Raw genomic sequence first — 21,202 nt, forward strand, 5'->3', positions numbered from 1 at the left:
TACCAAGCTTTGCCAGCCATCATCAAAAAACAAGAGGCATGCAGGGCGCAGTGGCGCATCCCACAGCTCGGGAGCCTGAGGCAGGAGGATCATGAGTTCAAAGCCAGCCTCAGCAAAAGTGAGGTGCTAAGCAAGTCAGTGAGACCCTGTCTCTAAATAAAATAAAAAACAGGGCTAGGGATGGGGTTCAGTGGTTGAGTGCCCCTGAGTTCAATCCCCAGTACTCAACAAACAAACAAAACAACATCAAAAAAACAAGAGGCACAAGATAGACTCTCTCTCACAGCCTCAGAAGGAACCAGCCGAGCCAGAACCTGGATTCCAGACTCTGCCTCAGAAGAGTAAACATGTGTTTGTCATTTTAAGCCACTCAATCTGTGGTCATGTGTTCCTGTGGCCCCAGGACACTAACACAGACACGGAAGAGAGACAGAGCTGCAGTGTCTGCCAGCACAGAGAGCCTTTCATGGTAAAAGGACCAGGAAGCCGTAGGAGGCCCCTGTGTGCCTTCCACAGGAAACGCAGTCCCAGGAGAAGACCTAACAAGTGTCTCTGGAGAGCGGGCCCGAGACACCTTTGCTCTGCAGGCCGTGCACACACGCATGTGCATCATCTCACACTTTAAAAAGCTTATGTCCAGGTGGCCGGTTTCTGTGATCCCAGAGACGCAGGATGCTGAGGCCAGACTCAGCAACTTATTGAGATCTTGTCTCAAAATAAAATAAAAAGTGTAGCTCAGTGATAAAGTGCCCCTGGGTTCAACATCTAGTACCAAAAACAGAAAGAAAAAAAAAAAAAGCTTGTGTTTGTTCCAGAGGGAGCTATTGGTCCACTGAGCAGCTTCAAGGCAGGTGGCAAAGGGAGAGGGGACATCAGTGCAAGGCAGGCAGGAGTGGGAGAGGCTGGCCAGGCAGTACCTGGGGATGACTGTGGGCAGCTGCAGCTCAGGGTGGGGGCCAGCCCCCAGGAGCTGGGCCAGAACACAGCACACCCAGACCCCTGGCCTTCTGAAAGCTGAGGCAGAAGGAAACAACAGGACACTTCCTGAGGAAGTGGCTTCCCTTTGCCAAAAGGGACTTCATCCATCTGAGGTCACCGGTGTCTGACCATGAGAACATGAAACCCAAGTCTAAAGAGGGCTTTGAAAGGGTGGCCACTGGGCAGTGGTCAGTCATTTCTTTCTTTTAATTTCCTGGTGGAACTGGGGATCAAACACGGGTGCTTTACCACTGAGCTACATCCACTGCCTTTATTTTGAGACAGGCTGGCTCAAACTTGCAATCCTCCTGCCTCAGCCTCCTGAGTTGCTGGAATTATAAGCATAAGCTACCACACCCTGTATCAATCATTTCCAAAGGAGCCACCACCACCACCACCAGACTCCATGCATGGTAGGAGGCAGGACAGCACTCCGGCTGAATTCTGGGCCTATTGGGGGCACTACACATATCACGGGGAAGCTGTTCTGAGGCCCCAGAGTCCAGTCAAGCAGGTCCACCTAGCAAGTGCCCAAGGCCCAAGCCTGCACCAATCTCCCTGCAAACACCTAGCTTCAGACCTGGAACCCGGGTTCTCTACAGCTTCAGGCTTGTCATGGGGCAGACAGAGTCCCCATCACCCCACCACTGTTTACAATTTGACCCACAGGGACCCCACGAGGCCTGTGTCTCACTGTGCACAGAGCAGACCAAGCGGATGACCTCATGGGATATCCCTGAGAAGGCAGGATAAGAAATGCCCACACTGCCACATGGCAGCAAGCCTGTACTGGGGACAGTGTGCCCCCCTCAGACCTCCCTTCACTCAGGTGGTGTGAACTGCACTGAACACAGCAACACCATGAACACGGCTGGTGCCAGGGCTCAGGTAAGAGGCAGTGAGCACCCCATCTCCCTGTCTGCAAAGCCGTACAGCCTCCACCAGCCCACCACCCAGGAACACCAGCAGGTCATGGTCAAGGGACAGAGGAGAGGGGTCTGCAAAAATAAGAGTAAGCCCCAACTACCAAGAGCAGGGCCATCTCTGAGTGGAGTCACCACATGGAGCCACCAGCCAGTCCTACATAGCCACTGAACACCTAGAAAACAAGTAAGGTGCTGCTGCTGACACTGAGCTTGGGGGAAATGCAGGTTCTTCAGGGGGTGACTGATTCTGCAGATCTGAAAGTAGGTAAATGGGAAAGGTGCAGCTGAAGGAGCCCTGCAGGGCTGCTCTGTCACCCCACAAAACCTTGTCCCATGCTACGAGGGTCGTCCTCAGAGATACAGGACCAATCCCAACAGCCAGAAACAGAGCAGACACCTACCCAGCCCAGGAACGTGGCCATGTGGCTTCTCATCCCCTTCCCCAAGGACACATAGGTAACCTATATCAGTGGAGTCCAGACAGCTAATAAGTGGAACTCTTATTTTGAACTGATTTTTCTAGAGAAAATGTCTGAACACTATTTGGTTTTGGTTCTATTTGTGTGTGTGTGGTGGGGGCGGGTGCTAGGGATTAATCCCAGGGCTGCGCATGTTGGTTTTATCTTTAAAAAAACAAATCCTGAGGGGCTGGAGTTGGGGCTCAGTGGTAGAGCGCTCGCCTAGCATGGGCAAGGCCCTGGGTTCGATACTCAGCACCACATAAAAATAAATTAATTAAAGATATTGTATCCAACTACAACTAAAAAATAAATATTAAAAAAAAAAAAAAATCCTGAGCCGGGCATGGTGGTACATGCCTATAATCCCAGAATCTCCAGAGGCTGAGGCAGGGGGATTATGAATTCAAAGCCAGCCTCAGGGCTGGGGATATAGCTCAGTTGGTAAAGTGCTTGCCTCACAAGCATAAGGCCCAGGGTTCAATCCCCAACACCACAGGGGGAAAAAAAAGCCTCAGCAAAAGCAAGGCACTAAGAAACTCGGTGAGACCCTGTCTAAATAAAATACAAAATTGGGCTGGGATGTGGCTCAGTGGTTGAGTGCCCCTGGGTTCAATCCCCACTACAAAAAACAAATATCCTAAGTCACCCCCTGCCTGACTGTACACATGCCAGTTCCCCACCTTAGGTCTGTTCTCCAAGCCATCCAGGGTGGTCCAGGGGTACAAATATATAATACCCTAGAAAAATATATAAACATCTGCAGATCTGAAAGTAGGTAAATGGGAAAGGTGCAGAGACCCCGGAGGCATGATGACTCCCAGTAGCAGTCAACTTGGGCTTTTCCCTCCCACGCAAGAGGCCAGGCAGCATTTGTAACCTCGGCCACTAGGTGGCGACGTAGGTCCGCGCTGCCAGCCCTTAGTCTACCCGCCAACATTTGTGTACTTTTGAAACTTCTCAACTGGGCAGCCTCTTTCAAATTCTTTGCTCTGAGTGTCACTGTCACAGGTGTTCAGGAGGGATGTGCCTAGTGGGGGCGTCCTGTCCACACTCACTCCCCTAACAGCAGGGCCAACACATCTGCACCTTCCCACCTCCCCTGCATAGTGGGCAGGGCCTGCAGGTGGCATTTCTATGGCGCTCTCTCTGGGTGGCTGGGAAAACTGACTTAAGGTGGGAGACTGGCACGTGCAGAGTCAGGCAGAGGTAAGGAAAAGGTCCCTCTCCTGACAGACCTCATCTTAGGGTGCCTGTGGTCCTGATCCTTTCCAGCCAAAAAGATCTGACCTCCAAATCCCACCTCCTGAGGGGTGACTTGAATCTCCCTGTAGCTCTGAGGACCCAAGAAGGTCCACTCCAGAGAAGTGAGGGGCAGCACTAGACCATAAAGGTATTCAGTGGCCACACTGGCATGGTTCTCTTGCCCCTGCTCAGATGCTGTCCTGGTTCCAAGGCCAGGCAACCCAAGGTGACCTGGGGTAACACTACCCATACTCCAGCACAAAGCAAGGCCTGCTACGTCTTGGGAAAGAAGGTGCCCCTGTGAGCCCTGCTCATGACCCCCTCACCTTGGAGGTGTGCCACATTCTGCAGTTAGAACATGTTCCCACATCACCTACTTCCCAACAGGAGTCCAGGCTGGCACAATGCTTATGTTCATACTGGGGGGACAGTAGTAGCAGCAGCCAGCAGGTCAGTCTGGAATCCCAAGGGTTGCCATCTCAGAAAAAATTCCCCTGAGAAATGCAGGTGCCCAGCAGCCCCGGGAGCCTGTGCCAGCCTCCCATGAGCCCAGAACACCATTTCCTCTGTGCAGCTCCTGCCCACAGCCAGCAGGCGCCACCTGCTCCACCCCCTGCAGCTTCCCTGGGCTTGCCTGTCACAGAAGGCAGGAATCCAGAGGAACGGGGCCACTTGGCTGCATGCCGGAAACCAGTGTTTGTTCTGAACAGACAGTACCCAGCTCAGAGCAGACATGGTTCTGCGGCTGCTGGGCACAGGCTAGAGTCTGTGCAGAGATGCCATTATGAGCCACGGTGAGGTTCTCAGGGTGGCCTATAAAACGCGTTTATGCCAGATGAAGTGGCACATGTCTGTAATCTCAGCTACTCAGGAGGCTGAGGCAAGAGGATCACAAATTCAAGGACAGCCTGGGGAACTCGGCAAGACCCTGTCTTGAAACTAGTAAAAGGGGCCGAGAGCTGGGGATATAGCTCAATTGGCAGAGTGCTTGCCTTGCATGCACAAGGCCTTGGGTTCAATCCTCAGCCAAAAAAGGGGGGGCGGGCTGAGAGCTGTGTGGGCACAGTGGCACATGACTGTGATCCCAGTGGCTTGGGAGGGCTGAGGCACAAGGATTGCAAGTTCAAAGCCAGCCTCAGCAACTTAGTGAGGCACGAAGCAATTTACTGAGGGCTGGGGTTGTGGCTCAGTAGTTAAGTGCCCCTGGGGTTCAATCCTCATACCAAAAAACCAAAAGGGTTGAGGATGTAGCTCAGCGGTACCACACTCTCCTAGCATATTTAAGGAGGCCCTGGTTCCAATCCCTGGGACCTCAGAAACAAACAAAAAACACTTATCCCCAGTGCTACCTCTCATGCTGCACAACAGCCCTGATCCTGGAGAAGACATTCAACCACAGGCTCTTGTGACCACTGTGGCATTGCTGCCTCTGCAGGAATCACTCCAGCTGCATGCAGAGCAGCTGTGAAGCTGGGCAGGTTCCCTAACTCTCTGGGCCTTACCTTTCCCATCTGTGAAGTGGGGACGAACTATATTCAGGCTGTTGAGGATCTCAAAGGGGTCATTACCTGCAAGCAGGTGAGAAGCACTGGAAGCTGTCACATGAGCTCAGAGGCACAGCTGCACCACGGCAGCTGCTCCCCTGGGCAATGTGTCCCCCTCATATGGTTCCTCAGTGTTCTCTGCTGTTTCTTCCCCGTCTTTCTGACCAGTTCTCACCAGGGGCCCCCCACCCTGGTTGAGTCTATGGGTTCAAGCCCCATGGCCACCTGCCATCTCTGTGCTGAGGACCCCACAGCAACTGCTCAGGGCCAGACTGCACCCCGGGCCTGACCTCACTGACCACTGTCAGGAAGCGCTCTGGAAGCAGGTTGGGGAAAATCTGTCACTTTTCATTCTCTGCCTTTTAGGGCTCTGGCTCCTTGGAATCACTTAACTTTTGCTGATTTCTGTTTTTATCAAACACTCCCTGATAACGACCAAACAGCTTGGCTGCAGTCCAGTTAGAAAATGCCTGCAGTTTAATGGGCTGGCAGAAGGCAAAACAAGACCTACGAAGACCTCAGCTCTGAGCTGGCCAATTTAGAACTCCAAAGCTCACCAGGGCCCCTGACTGTAGGGACTGTTCAACACCTAATCACAAGAAGCAATAAAGGTAGCAGAGCAGCCGCCCTCGGGGGTCCATCTGCTGGATGTATTCTGCGTGGCACACACTGACCACAGGAGCCACTGCTCCTGCAGGAAGGCCAAGGCTGTGGTGTTTCAGACCCAGCGAGTGTGGGAGACTAGACAGAGATGAAGTAGAAAGAAAACAGGGCAGGATGCCTGGTGGCCACAGGGGCAGATGCACAGGAGAAGGGCATCACACCCTTTGGAAGCCCAAAAGGCTCAAAGGCAAGAGGCGGTGGAGGGGTCGGCTACTGTGGGGGCACAGCTGCACGTGCCTGGCCACCATGTTTTCCCTGAGTGCAAAAGGGGACACCCACACCTACATTAACATCGACTCTAAGCCACAGGAGCCTGAAACCTGGCAGCCGAGTTCTCAGAGTCAGCACACCTGAGATGCACAATTCCCAAACATGAGTACCAGCCCCCTGCCCCCCCGCCAGGTCTGGGCCGGGCGTCTGTGAGCCGAGGAGCAAGCTGAGGCCCAGCCATATGCACTCTCAGAGCAACCTGCGCTGCCATCTGGAAGGCCCAGGCCCAGCCCTGGGTTCTCACTCCACAGGGATACACACAGCCTTAGCGTGGCTGAACTCAGAGGACGGTGACAGGGCAGGGCGCACTGGCTAGGCTGTTCTGAAGGCGGAGGACAGGAGCAGCACAGCGCCTGCGGCTTCTGCTCACATCTCGCCAAGCAGAGCAATGAGAGAGCAGAGGTCTACAATGGACACCCTGTCTCCCCTCTGAGGGCCTGAGTCAAGCTCTGGCTTTTGACTGGTGGTAAGAAGACACTCAGCTCAGCACTTCGGCCTCAGCTGTGCTACGGGACAAGAGATGGCACCAACCTCCAGGGACAACTGTGGGAATGACCAGCTGGATGCCTGGCCCTTGGCAAAGATACAAAGTAAGCGCACACTGTTCTAGGGACAATGACACATGGGCTAAGACGTGGCTCTATGGCCCCATGCTGCCTGCACCTGCCCATCCCAGCAGCTGAAGACTTGCAGAGGGACCCTCTGATTTACCTATGCCCTGCCCCCTCCTCTTGGCCTCGTAGAACTAGATTTGCTACCTTCACATTTTGGGTGATTTTTCAAAATCAGACCTGCTGAGATTTTCGAATAGGTCTTAAGATAACAAATTCTTATCCTTTAAGTAACAGGATGTAGAATACAAAATAAAACTAACAAACAATTGAAGAAAAAAAAGTCAAAAAATAAAAAATAAATAAGTCAATAAAAGAAGTCAACAAATAAAAATAAGTAAATAAAAAAAAATCAATAACTGTCACAAGAGCGCCTTTGCTCCATAGCTCTGCTCAGAGTGGGTGCACTCCAGGTGGCTCCAGAAGTGCCAGTTGGCCCCGTAGGGCCTCAGGTGAGTCTGAGGCCTATGGCTTCTACCTCCCCGCATTCTCCTGGCCTGGTCCTGCCACTCTATCCCAGGCCTCCACCTAGAGACTGTCCTGCTTCTGAGTTAATCTCTACTGTCTCCATTCTGTGCCCCTCTAGTCTGTGGGGGATGCCAGTAGGCCCCCTCCCCTGGCCGACATCCCTTAACACCTCACCTGCATGCAGCCCTCACCTGCCTCATCTTCTCCAACCTCCCTGCAGGGTCCTGGCTGCTATAAATTTGGGGAAATTTCCAAATCTCTGGGGCTTCCACAAATGCTGCCAACCACCCCAGAAGACCTGACCCCATGGGCCCTAGCTAACCATTACACATCCTCCAAGAATCACAGACTTGGGTAGAAGGCCTCAGATTCAAATCCTGGTCCTCTGACTTAGTGGTTCATATGGATGAGGACAATCTTACCCACCCAGCAGGACAGCCATGAGGGTTGGATAAGATGGTGCACAAGGCAGCCCACATGGGGCTATCACTCAAACTACAAGCATAATGACTACGACACTAAGTGCAGAGACCTCTGCCCCCAGCACCAAGAGGCTCTGCTAGACTGCTACTGCACAGAGCTTCCTGAGCCCTGCACTGTGTGCAAGCTCTGAGCCCAGGGACAGGCCTCTGTGGGAACCTCCAAGTGTGCTCTTGGCAGCCTGGCTGCAAGCCTGCAGTTGAGCTGCCCTGCTCCCTCTCACCAGCCTCTAAGGCCTCCAAAGAGCCCGAAGAGGGCACAGAGGTGCCGAGGGCCCCTCACCTGAGGTCCTTTAGCCGCCTGCAGTGCTTCAGCATGTCCGAGAGGGCAGGCATGTAGACCACCTTCCCCATCATGCCCAGGTTGGCCAGCGAGAGGGACTGCAGCTGCTGGCACTGCAAGCCGATGCTGACCAGCCCAGAACCGGTCAGGATCCCCGGCAGCTGGGCCAGTGTCAGATGCCGCAGGAAGGCCAATTGGCCAATGGCACCCACTTCCGAGTCCCCAACGTTCTGTGCCCGGCTACAGGGTGGGAGGGAATTGCGGATGGCAGGCTCATTGCGCGGCATGGCTGAGGAAAAGTTGGACCCGATCAGCTCGAGGTGCTCCAGAAAGGGTAGGTTCTTCAGAAGAGACCAGAACACAGAGGAAGGCTGGGGGGCTGCCTGGCCCAGGAAGGGGCTGGGGCAGGTCTGCACACCTATGCGCACCTTCTTGCCAAAGCCACGGGGCACAGCACGCATCACCGGCTGCACAGGCACACGGTCAGCCCAGGCTGCCGCATCCGCAACAGAGCACACAGGCAGGGACAGGGAGCGCAGGTGGCGAAGCCGGGCCAGGAGCTGACAGAGGTGGCCGCCTGGGCCCTCAGCACTGTGGTGGTGTGCTGCTGAGAGGTTCAGGTGCCTCAGGTTGCAGCAGGCTGCCACCAACGTCTCCAGGATACTGCTGTCGATAGCATCCTCTGCCTTGCGCAGCAGGGAATCGGGGGACAGACAGTGCACGCAGCCACTGAGGTTCAGGCTAGCCAGGCTACGGAGGTCCTTCCCGCCATTGATGACCCGCTGGATCAGGTGGCCACCAGACAGTGTGCACCGGCTGAAGCTAAAGTAAAAGGGATTGTTGAACTTCATATGCTGCAGGAGTGAGGAGCCATTCAGCCAGGACTTGGGCAGCTGCAGGGCATCCAGGGCCACATTTCGGGCCATGGAGTCCAGGAGGTTCTTGGTGGCTCCGCTCTCGGCGAAGCTGCCAGGGACAGAGATGAGAAAGGCATGCAGGTTCTCGGGTGTGCGATCACTGAGCACTGCCAGATACAGCCGCACCACCTCCTGGTTGATGTAGCCAGGGGCCAGGCGCGCGTAGAAGACGCGCAGGTTTTGGTAGTGGGGCACGTTGCTCTGGCCCACCATGAGCTGGCCTGAGAGGACAGCGCCCTCGCGCGTGCGGTCCAGGATCTCAAAGTAGAGAAGCAGCTTCTGGAGACTGGCGCAGCACGGGACCACGCCGTAGGAGGGCGTGAATAGCGTCTGCTTGAGTTCCCGCACCCGGCTCAGCGTGGCCTTGCATTCACTGCTCAGCTGACTGGCATCGAAGCCGGGGCTCACATCAATGGCCAATGAGCGTAGATGCTGCAGGGCCGAGAGCACCTTGGAGAGGCGCAGAGAGGTCAGGTGGCAGCCCGAGAGGTTCACTTTCACCAGGCCACGGCAGCGGGCCACGTGCTCAATGGTGGAACCCGAAAGCCAGTAGCAGCCGGCCATGTTCAGCTGCTGGATCTCCCGGCCAATCTCCTTCACCAGCTGCTTCACCTTGTCCTCACTGGCCTGCACGACAGGGATGGGCAGGAAAAGAAGGAAAGGGGCTGAAGGCACCCAAGTGCTTCCTTGGCCCCTCGGTGCACACTCCCCACAACATCAGAGAGCCATGGGGGTCTGGTGGAGGCCCTCTGCTTCAGACTGGAAGAGAAGTTACCTGCCCCTCCCTACCAACTCTCCTGCTGCAAGCCAGTAGTCAGGAGACCCCAGATTCATGGGAATGGAAAGTGGTACAGCCACTGTAGAAAGCACTTTGCTAAAAACTAAACATAGAATTACCATGATTGAGCACCTGCACACCTACCTAGCTATATACCCAAGGAACAGGGAAACCAACCGACACCTGCACAGTGAGTTTGTCGCACCACATACCACAACAGCCAACACATGGAAACAACCAAATGACTACCAACAAAGGAAAGATGCACAAGGTGTGGTCTATCCATGTAATGGAATATTACTCAGCCATAAAAAGGAATGAAGTTCTCACACATGCTACAATGTAGATAAACCTTAAGGACATGCTGAGTGAGAGAAGCCTCACACAAAAGCTCAACTCTTATATGATTTCATTTATGTGAAATAACAACAGGCAGGGCTGGCAGGGCTGGGGATGTAGCTCAGTTGGTAGAGTGCTTGCCTTGCATGCACAAGGCCCTGGGTTCAATCCCCAGCACACACAAAAAAAAAAAAAAAGAAAAAAAAAAGAACTACAACTGGCAAATTCAGAAACAGAAAGTAGGCTAAAAGGTTAACAGGGGGCTGGGGATGTGGCTCAAGCGGTAGCGCGCTCGCCTGGTATGCGTGCGGCCCGGGTTCGATCCTCAGCACCACATGCCAACAAAGATGTTGTGTCCGCCGAGAACTAAAAAATAAATATTAAAAAAATTAAAAAAAAAAAAAAGGTTAACAGGCTAAGAAAAGGGGGACAAAAAGCTATTATTAATAGTTCCAAAGTTTCTGTTTACAATGATGAAAAAATTCTGGAGGTGGGTAGTAGTAGTGATGGTTGTACAGGCTGTGAGTATACTTGATGCCACTGGATTATACATTTTAAAATTATTCAGGCTGGGTGCAGTGGTGTACACCTGTAATCCCAGCAGCTGGGGAGGCTGAAACAGGAAGATCATGAATTCGAAGCCAGCCTCAGCAACATCGAGGTGCTAAGCAACTCAGTGAGACCCTGTCTCTAAATAAAACACAAAACTGGGCTGGGGATGTGGCTCAGAGGCCAAGTGCCTCTGAGTTCAACCCCCGGTAACCAAAGAAAGGAAAAAACAACAATAATAAAAGATTCAAACATACAGAATCTCAGCCACTCAAGGGGAAGAATGAAGCAGAAGGATCCCAAACCTGAGCAACTTGGTGAAACCCTATTTTGAATAAAAGGGCTAGAGGTATAATCAGTGGCATAGCACTTGCCAATCATATGCCAGGCCCTGGGTTCAATCCCCAGCACCAAAAATAAAAAAAGTCAAAACCTGCACAGGAGTCTACAATGGGAGGATCGTTTGAGCCCAGGAGCTTGAGACCAGCCTGGGCACAAAACAAGGCCCCATCGCCAAGAAAAAAAAAAAAAAAGGAGAGATTAAAATTGTAAATTTTATAGATTTTAAATCAAAATTTTAAAATGATCAAAATGACAAATCTTACACTTCTTTTTGAGGCAGGGGGGCATCTTGCTCTGTTGTCCAGGGTGGCTGAAGTGATCCTCCTGCCTCAGCCTTCTAAACAGGTGGGACTACAGGTGTGTGCCACTGCACCTCGATACATTACATACATTTTGCCACAACTCAACAAAATTAATAATGTAACATACAAAAAAACATTAAACTGCACACTTTAAATAAATGAATAGATTGTATGTTAAAACCATATATCAATAAAACTGTTTTGGGAAAAAAATCAGGGAGCCAGATATGGTGGTATATACCTATAATCCCAGCAACTTGGGAGGCTGAGGCAGAAGGATCACAAGTTCAAGGTCAGCTTCCATAACCTAGCAAGCCCTAAGCAACTTAATGAGACCCTGTCTCACAATAAAAAAAGAAAAGGGTTGGGGATACAGCTCAGTGGCAAAGTGCCCCTGGATTCAATTTTCAGTACTCCCCCCCCCAAAAAAAGGAGAGCAAGTGCTGAGCACGCACAAGGCTCCAGGTTCCATCCTGAACCCCACCAAAAAAAAAAAAAAAGCACGAGTCCCATCTGGGGAGAAGGCCTCCAGCTGCAGTGCAGTGAGATGGTCTGGGTGTGGCCATGTCTCTTGCCCTGGACCCGCCCAGGTGAGCCCACATTCAGCAGGAGAGCACAGGGATTTCCCTGAAATTTTAACAAGTAATTACAACTCCCTCGCACTACTGAGGGTGTCACAGTGACACCCTGCACCTCCAGAGCTGCATGTTCAACTTCACAGACTTCCAGCACCACCCCGGCACCTAGCAGGTCCACTCCTGGGTCCCTATGGGAGGCAGGCCTCCTACCTCCCACACTTTTCTGCCCTGGCTTCTGTCACTTAATGCGTGCTGAAGATTGCATTAATTGAGAGGTGGAATTCCCAACTGCACAGGGCCCTGCCAGCACCCAAAGACCAACACCTCGGCTGTTTCCAACCTCCTGCCCGATGCCCACCTCACCTGATAGTCCTTCTGCAGCAACACGGTGTGGACAAGGCTCTTATCAAGACACAGGGCTGCGAGCTTCCGGCAGGTATGACGGACATTCAGAACCAGGTCTATACTAGGGACATGGCTCAGGATGTGCAGCAGGATCTCATCAGAAAACCCCAGCAGGTGGGCACCACCTGCCACGTCAGCAGCTGCTGGGGGCACATCATCCTCAGTGGACACGTCCTAAAAATAAGGAGGACACCAAATTTCTACAGGATCCCCAAGGGTGACTATCAGCCTGCCCTTCCCAGCTAAGGAGAAGAGCCCAAAGAAGCACCCCTCCCCCATCCATGAAAAAGCAGGTGCTTTAACCAAATAACTGTGGAGCAAAGAACTAATGATATTCTTCAAAAAAACCCCTTTTAGATCTGCAAACCAGGATCAAAGATTAGAAAGAAGTTCACTGCGTTTAGGAGATTTTTTCCACTAATGGTGTCATCTAGTCAACTCTCAAATATTTTATATTCAAGGATGTGACCAGTCACCTAGACCCACTGATGAAAGCTACTAACTCCAGTCTCTGATGTCAAGCTCTACCCTTACAGATCCTAGGCCAGGAGAACTGTCAAGAAGACTACAGAGGACACTAGTGTCTAAATCTCACAAGGGGCTGTGGTGACCACAGGAGACACTGCATATCATGTCCTCAGAATGCCTGCCACAGGGCTTGTGGGAGCATGATCACTAGGGTATGTAAAAACAGAGGAACCATCACTGAAAAAGAAACATACAAGTCCAAAAAACAGCATCTACTAGATGAATAAATCATGTTTTTATTTTTATTAACTTTTTAATTTTGACATGGGGGTCTTGCTATTGTTGCCCAAGGTCTTGCTGTATTGCCAAACTCCTAGGCTGAAGAGATCCTCCTGCCTCAGCCTCCCAAGTAGGCAGGGCTATAGGCATGCATCCCTGTGCCTGGCTAGACTAATGACATTTAAAATCTTACAGTAATAAATAATAAAGAGGGCACAACTTATCTCCAATTTTCAAACTTCTTGGTTAGAAACTCATCTTGGTAGCTCCAAAAGAAAGATATCCACACATTTCATTTTGCTTTGCTATAAACACCTGGCAAACTACAAGGTTTTCTTCCCTAATCTGGGGCTGTGGTCCAAATGCTCAAGGCCTTTTAGATTTGTACAACCAGCTAGCATCTAAGGCCACACCACCCTGAACACGCCCAATCTTGTCTGATCTGTACAACTAAGAGGGAGGGGGGCTGAGCCTCTGCTAATGTGACAGGAAATTCACAAATCAAGGACAAAGGAGTGCTTAAGACTACATAAGGGGAGCACGTTCCTTCCCTTCCCAATGCTGAGGGCCCCCCTCCCTAATGACCACTCCCAGCAGAGCGCCCACCACCATCCCTTCTGCTGCCTTTTCCAGGAATTGTGTCTACACAAACCTTCATCTGCAGTCCGCCTTCTTCCACTCTGCTTCCTGCACACATCTGTAGGGAGGGAAGCCTTGAGTTTCTGAAAGCTCAGCTGCTGCCATGGCAACCGTGAAGCCCATGGAGGAAGAGCCTGACTGCACACCCCGCACTGGGGCCGGCCTGGAACTAACTGTGCCATCCCTCACCTCCTGCCCAGCCCTCCCCAGGCCCCAGAGGGTCTCCCACCTGAGCTTCCCTACAAACAAAGAAGAATCCCCCATCCTCTAGAAAGGGAAGCCACAATGGACACCAAAGGACACAATCTGTACAGAAGGGCATCTACCACAAAGGTCAAAAGTTCAAGGACTCATCAAGACAGGATAAGGCCTTCCACCTTCCCTCCATCAGGAAGCAGCAGACAGAGGAGGCTTTCCCTGGGCCCGTCTTCCCACCTCCACTGTGACAAGGGTAGATGATAGCCATCAATTCAAGCCTACTGATGCTCCAGGTCGTATTCTGGGCCTACTGTTTCCAATCACAAGTGACTTTCCCTTAGCACAGTATTTCCTGGAGACCAGTCATGGGGATCACCCAGGCACCTCTTAAAAACTCACGTTCCCTGCTAGGGGTGTAACCCCAGTGTTAGAGGGTTTACCTGGCACATACAAGGCTCTGGTTCAAAGGGTCCTCAGCCAAAAGGAAAAGAAAAGGACCAGATTCCCCGATCAGGCACCTGAGGCAGGGACAATCTCTATCAGCAAAGAGTACTCCAGAGAGGGCCAAAGCTGAAGAGGGAGGGGCTGTGAGATAACAAGACTCCCCCATCCTGAAACCCAATTTATAGACTTATTCAAGTAAGAATGCCACAGTGAGCTCACATGGGGAGATGGGAACAGGGACAAATCACAAAATCCTCAGCACTGAGAACGTAGCTTGGAGCAGAGCACTTGACCAGCTGTGTATTTGATCCCCAGCATTGTTAAAAGTAAGTAAATAAATAAATAACAAAAAAATGCTGGGCGTGGTAACTCACACCTGTAATCCTGAGTAAGAAGGCTGAGGCAGGAAGATAGCTGAGTTCAAAGCCAGTCTTAGTAAAATCCTCTCTCAAAATTTTAAAAACTAATAAAGGCCTGAGGATATGGCTTAGTGGTAGAGTGCCCCTGGATTCAATCCCTAGTAGTGGGTGGGGGGAAGCCAGCATCATGAGATTCCTACAGGCATACTACTATAGTTAATCTCTTTTTTTCTTTCTTTCTTTCTTTCTTTTTGCAGTGTTGTGGATAGAAGCCAAGGTCTTGAACATACTAGGCAAGTGCTCTTAACTGAGCCACATCTCCATCTCCCTAAATTTTTCTTTTTTTTTTTTTTTTTAAGAGAGAGTGAGAGAGAGAGAGAGAGAGAGAGAGAGAGAGAGAGAGAGAGAGAGAGAGAATTTTTAATATTTATTTTTAGTTCTCGGCGGACACAACATCTTTGTTGGTATGTGGTGCTGAGGATCGAACCCGGGCCGCACGCATGCCAGGCGAGCGCGCTACCTCTTGAGCCACATCCCCAGCCCCCCTAATTTTTCTTAAAGCCACCTAGAAATCACAGAAATTCAAATGATGCCAGGCACAGTGGCACATGCTTATAATCCCAACAGCTCCAGAGGCAGAGGCAGGAGGATTGTGAGTTCAAAGCCAACCTAAGCAACTCAGCAAGGCCCTAAGCAACTCAGCAAGACCCTGTCTCTAAATAAAATAGGGCTGGAGATGGGACTCAGTTAAGGCCCCTTGGTCCAATCCCCAGTATCCAAAATAAACAGTGCTCATGAGCACACAGGAATGCAATCCACTCCCTCCAACCAGTCCCAGCACACTCCACAGATCATCTTTCCCATACGCTGTACCCCAAGTAAAAGATGTAGCCTGTTAGTCCACAGCATGACCCCTCAGGCTTCTTGTGGGGACAGCATCCACATTCTGCAGCAGCACTAATGCACCTAGATCAGAGGAGAAACCATTGGGTAGCAGTTCATAACACTCCCATCCTGGGAAGTAGCTGCTGGGTTTGCAACAGCCTGGTCCAAACTCAGGCTTCCTGAGACAACTTCTCTAAGTTAACACACCATGCACTCAAGAAAGGAAGCTTAGGACAGGCAAGACACTAAGGGTGTGGACCCGGACAGAAGAATGGGCTCCCACAATTTGTTTGTTTGTTTGTTTTGTGGTGCTGGGGATTTAACTCAAGGCCTTGTGCATGTTTTATTTCACAAATTAAGAACTGTGGGGCTGGGGATATAGCTCAGTTGGTAGAGCTTGCCTTACATGCCCAAGGCCCTGGGTTCAATCCCCAGCACCATGGGGGGGTGGGGAAATCTACTAACTGAACTCTTTTTTGGTACTGAGGATCAAACCCAGGGGGGTACTATACCAGTAGGCTACATCCCAGTCCTTTTTTTAAAAAAAAAATATTTATTTTTTAGTTGTAGTTGAACACAATACATTTATTTTATTTATTTATATGTAGTGATGAGGATCGAACCCAGGGCCTCACACGTGCTAGGCGAGTGCTCTACCGCTGAGCCACAACCCCAGCCCACATCCCAGTCCTTTTTAATTTTTATCTTGAAGCAGGGTTTCACTAAGTTACTGAGGGTCTGACTAAATGCTGTGGCTGGCCTGGAATTTGTGATAGCTTCTCCACTACACCAGTAACCACTCCTAGAACAGGGATTTTACTGCAGTTTAGGCAGGGCCTCACTATGTTGCCCAGGCCGGGCTCAAGTGATCCTCCCATCTCAGCCTCCTGAGTCCTTGGGACTGCAAGCCTGCACCTCCACAAAGGCCCATCTTGAACAGGGATTTTTTTTTTTTTTTTGGCACTTTACCATCGAGCTACATCTCTAGTCCTTTTTATTTTTTATTTTGAGACAGGGTCTAAGTTGCTTAGGGCATCACTAAATTGCCAAGGCTCACTTCAAACTTTCAATCCTCCTGCCTCAGCCTCCGGAATCACTGGGATTATGGTATGCACCACCACACCCAACTGAATGGGAATTTTTTAATGCCCATTTTTAATGCCCAGGAGAAAGAGGCACGGAACCAGATGAGGCACAGGGTCACCTGCTGCAGAATCATTTGAAGTGCTATTAAATGAAGGCAGAGCCACTCCTTTATGCCCTCCTTACCATCCTACCATCCCCACCCAACATCATACTCCAGTTCCTGCTTGGACTTACTTTTTTTTTTTTTTTTTTTGTACTGGGGATGGAATCTAGGGGCACTTTAACCCCAGTTCTTTTTATTTTTTTAATTTGAGACAGAGTTTCACTAAGTTGCTGAGGCTGGCCTCAAATTTGTGATCCTCCTGCCTCAATACCCCAAATTTCTGGGATTATAGGGGTGCACCACCACGAATGGCTTTAAATTTGCTTCTGGCAACATGGTTGAAATGGATCTGACTCAGAACTAAGATGGCATGCCAAACCTGGCTAAAACCTGGAGAATTACAAAAGGACCCATATGGCCAGACATGGTGGCACACACCAATAATCCGGCAGCTCAGGAGGCTGAAACAGGAGAACTGCAAATTCCAGGCCAGACTTAGCAACTTAGCAAGGCCCTAAGCAATTTAGTTAGTAAGATCCTGTCTCAAAACACAGAAAGGGCTCTGCATGGTGGTAAATACCTGTATTTCTAGAGCTCAGGAGCCTGAGGCAGGAGGATCTCGAGTTCAAAGTCAGCCTGATCAAAAGTGAGGCACTGAGCAACTCAGTTGAGACCTGTCTCTAAATAAAATACAAAACAGGGCTGGGGATGTGGCTCAGTGGTTAAGTGCCTCTGGGTTGAATCCCCAGTACCAAAAAAGGACCTATGATTGCACCAGGTGTTGTGGTACATGTTTGTAATCCCAGTGATTCTAGAAGCTGAGGCAGGAGGATCACAAGTTCAAGGCCAGTCTCAGCAACTTAGCAAGACCACCAACAAATAAGTAAGACCATATCTCAAAATAAAAAATAAAAAGGACTGGAGATGTGGCTCAGTGATAGAGATCCCTGGATTCAATCTCTAGTACCAACAACAAAACCAAAAAAAGATTTTACTGTAGTTTTGACCATCCCTTCAAAAAAGAGACCTAGATCTCTATATTTTGGGTAAAATCAACCTCCGGTCTCCTCCCATGAGGCTGCCGCCACAAAGCAGCCTCACTGGTCAGTAAGCCCCACACTTCAAGAACAGAAGGAGCCTTTGAAACAGCACTCCATAAAACCAAGGTATCAGATCCCCCAAGCACATAACAGCTAACTGGCAAGAAGAAACCCCCAAGTTCAGGAGCAACTTCAGTGTGCCCCCTGGATGCACGGATTCTGAGGTTCAGAGGAGCTTCCTTTACTTTACCATCTGTTCCCAGAGCTTTTGCGTTCATCTCCAGCCCCAGAGACTCTTCTTTGCTAGACCCTATGTTGCCCTGGGGCACAAACAGGGGCACAAATTAAGAACTACCCATTAGATCCCCCTAACCTCACCTCTTCCACATCCTTCTTCAAGTTGCTAGAAAGATTCTAACACTAGAATTATGGTGCTAGCTAGTAAACATGACCTTTAAGCTTCTCTTTTATCTCTGGAATTTCTACTTCAGCTTAGTCCAAAAAAAAAAAAAAAAAAAAAAAAAAATGAAGCCAGGTGTGGTGGACAGGAGGATCCCTTGAGCCCAAAAGTTTGAGAATAGCTGGGCAACAAAGGGACACCCCTATTTCAAAAAAAGAAAAGAAAATTGATCAGTTTTGTACAGCTGGCTCAGATACATAAAATGCTGGTGTTACAATTTAGCAATTATAATGGGTGCTTCTTTGGTACAAAAATTATGTTGTTTCAAAGTAATTAAAATTAATATATAGAAAAAAAAACAAAGGAGCCCTAGTTCTTGGAAAGTGGTGCAGTGTTGGACAATTGCATTTGGGGAAAAGGGGTACTAGGAATGGAACCCTGGGAGGCTTTACCTGAGCTACACTCCCAGCCCTATTTATTTTATTTATTTTGAGGGGCAGGGTACCAAGGATTGAATTCAGGAGCACTTGACCACTGAGCCACATCCCCAGCCCTATGTTTTGAGGGGGGGGGGGGTGGGGAGGGGTACCAGGGATTGAACTCAGGGGCACTTGGCCACTGAGCCACATCCCCGGCACTATTTTGTATTTTAGAGACAAGGTCTCACTTGGTTTCTTAGCACCTTGCTTTGGCTGAGGCTGGCTTTGAAGTCGCAATCCTCCTGCCTCAGCCTTATGAGCCACTAGGATTACAGGTATGCACCACCCCGCCCACTTTTATTTTTCATTTTTATTTTTCTCACTGAATTCCTGAGGCAGTCCTCAAACTTTCGATACTCCTGTCTCAGCCTCACAAGTTACTGAGACCACATGTGCACCCTTCAAGCAACTGCATTTTAAAAGACTTCCAAAGTCAGACACCCCATCCTGGAATCAGATAGTGGGGATGGTTACACAGCCTTGTTAATACAGTTCTTAAAAATTCACCGAATTGAACACTTTATTAGAAATATGTGCAAAAATGCTCAACAATAATCAACTAATAAATACTTGCTGAACCCTAGTTATAAAAAACAAAGTTCTAAATACCATAAGGAATACCAAGTATACAAATGGACATAAAATCTACAGACTCTATAGAGGTTGCATTTTTATTTTACAAGATAGAATTGTATACTTTGAAAGAGTGAATTTTGTGTATATGAATTAAATCTCAATAAATAATTTGACCATCCTTCAAAAAAGAGACCTAGATCTCTATATTTTGGGTAAAATCAACCTCCCCTCTCCTCCCATGAGGAGGCTGCCACAAAGCAGCCTCACTGGTCAGTAAGCCCCACATTTCAAGAACAGACGGGGCCTTTGAAACAGCACTCCATAAAACCAAGGTATCAGATCCCCCAAGCATATACAGCTAAGTTGGCATCTGCTAATACAGCAGGATACCCCAGAACTCTCGAGGGAACTGAAGCTTCCTGACCTTTCAATGGACAGTCTGCAGTTAGGTCACACACCCTTCCCCATCAATTAGGGGCCAGAGGAGCCACTTCTGGCCAAATTCACTTCAAATAAAGAGGCGCTATCAGCAAAACCCAGCCATCTTCCACCTACCCACCTCCCGTGCACAGCCATCTTCTTCATACCCATGTCCCATCCACTCAGAGGGAAATACTTGAACCTCTGCTTGAACTCAAACATGCTTCTAAGATTTAGAAGTGAACCCACAGCCGAGTTTTGGAAATCAATAGATACAAACCCAGGTACACACGTAGATAAGAAAGAAGCTACTAATCAGTTCATGAGCCCTGTTTAGCCCTTTCCTGCAGAGAATACCATGCACCACATCACAGATCGTGCTGGTATCCCCCAATGGACCCAGATTTGTAGAGCGTTTGGGGAAGGAATTCCAGGATAAGCCCTAAATCCCTAAGTGAACTGGCTTTTCCTCCATCACCCTCCACCAAGTCACACACTCCAGAGAGGGTACTCCAGAGAGAAGGGGGCTGAACTGCAACTGAACAGAAACAGAAAAGAGGGTTGGAAGTGGGCACGGAGGGGCAACGTCCCAGAGCTGCGAGGGCCAAGAAGGAGACAGGGGCCTGGAGCAAGGGCCTGGAAACTCAGGGGACGGAATGAGGGGAGCCACTTTGCCCATCAAAGATGTGGGATTGGAAACCGGTTGGGAAACACAAGAGGGAACTGACAACCTGTGACTTCGGAGGCAGGACGGGGACCTGGGAGGAGAGCGAGAGGGGGCGAGGAGGGGCCAAGAGCAGGGGAAGGGTCGGGGAGAAGGGTCGGGAGGGAGGAGTCAGGTGGGATGAGAAGGACCGAGAGCGGCCGAGGCCACCAAGGCAGAAGTAGAGCAGAGAGAGGCGCAGACCGTACCTCTCCAGAGGTGGCCATGTCGCCGGCCGGCCGTGCCGCGGCCGCAGGAGCCGCAGCTCCGAGGCCTCCCGTCTGCCCCGCCAAGGATGCTGGAAGCCGACGCGTCCGCGGCTCAAGAGACCCGGCAAGGGGCGGGGCTGAACACAACTTCCGGCGCCCGCATACGCACTTCCGCTCGCCTACAGCGGACCTCGAGCCGCCATTTGGGGTGTGGCGCCTCCGGAGGAATAGGGCGCATAGAGCCTCGTAGGTACCCAGTTGCCTCCGCCTACTTTCTGAGTGCATTCTGCAAACCCTCCGCTTTCTGCATGTTCCCTTCCAGCCACCCCAGCCTCCTTCTGCCGGCCCAACATGCCCCCACCAACAGGCCTTTGCATTAGCAGTCTACACTGTCCTCCCTATTGCAATCCACCTGCTCCCCACCTTCACCACTCAAACTCGCCCGCATCCCGTGGCACGTTTCTTCATAGCTCTTGGCACCATCCGATCTGCGTGTCTTTTTTTCTTTTTGCCCACGCTGCCCCACCGCCATAAACGGGTAAGCAAGGATGGGATTCCTAGAACTAACCCTGGCATGTAGCAAACACTGAGTCAATACTTGCTGAGTACGTGAATGGGTGGACATATGCCTTTCCCCCTTAGTGCTTTCATTTAAAATAGCTTACTGCTAAAACTCCATGGAATAAGTTCATGCTTTGGAGTCAGAACTGGGTATGGATGAGGACACTGGTTTTATAGGGCTGCCCCAATTTATCCACTTGTATTTCTGGAAGCCACAT

At 50.4% G+C, this 21,202-nt stretch overlaps 1 protein-coding gene across 3 annotated transcripts in view; it reads right to left on the minus strand.

Moving 5' to 3' along the window:
• FBXL18 (F-box and leucine rich repeat protein 18) overlaps positions 1–20,790 on the minus strand; it is a 36,578-nt gene extending 15,788 nt beyond the window's left edge. The window contains exons 1-4 of one of the 3 annotated variants that reach the window (XM_081298708.1): positions 20,424–20,789; positions 13,535–13,579; positions 12,094–12,309; positions 7,926–9,469 (exon numbers count right to left, since the gene is read on the minus strand). In XM_081298708.1, the coding sequence (XP_081154834.1) occupies positions 7,926–9,469; positions 12,094–12,309; positions 13,535–13,579; positions 20,424–20,708 (2,090 nt within the window). In that variant the 5' untranslated portion in view covers positions 20,709–20,789. Of the gene's footprint in view, positions 1–7,925; positions 9,470–12,093; positions 12,310–13,534; positions 13,580–20,423 lie in introns of all 3 variants that reach the window. The other 2 variants (XM_081298709.1, XM_081298710.1) reach the window with 2 other exon arrangements.
• Between the last annotated feature and the right edge of the window lie 412 nt (positions 20,791–21,202).

This window comes from Spermophilus citellus, assembly GCF_964194105.1.
Source record: "Spermophilus citellus genome assembly, chromosome: 6".
Classification (NCBI taxonomy): Eukaryota; Metazoa; Chordata; class Mammalia; order Rodentia; family Sciuridae; genus Spermophilus; species Spermophilus citellus.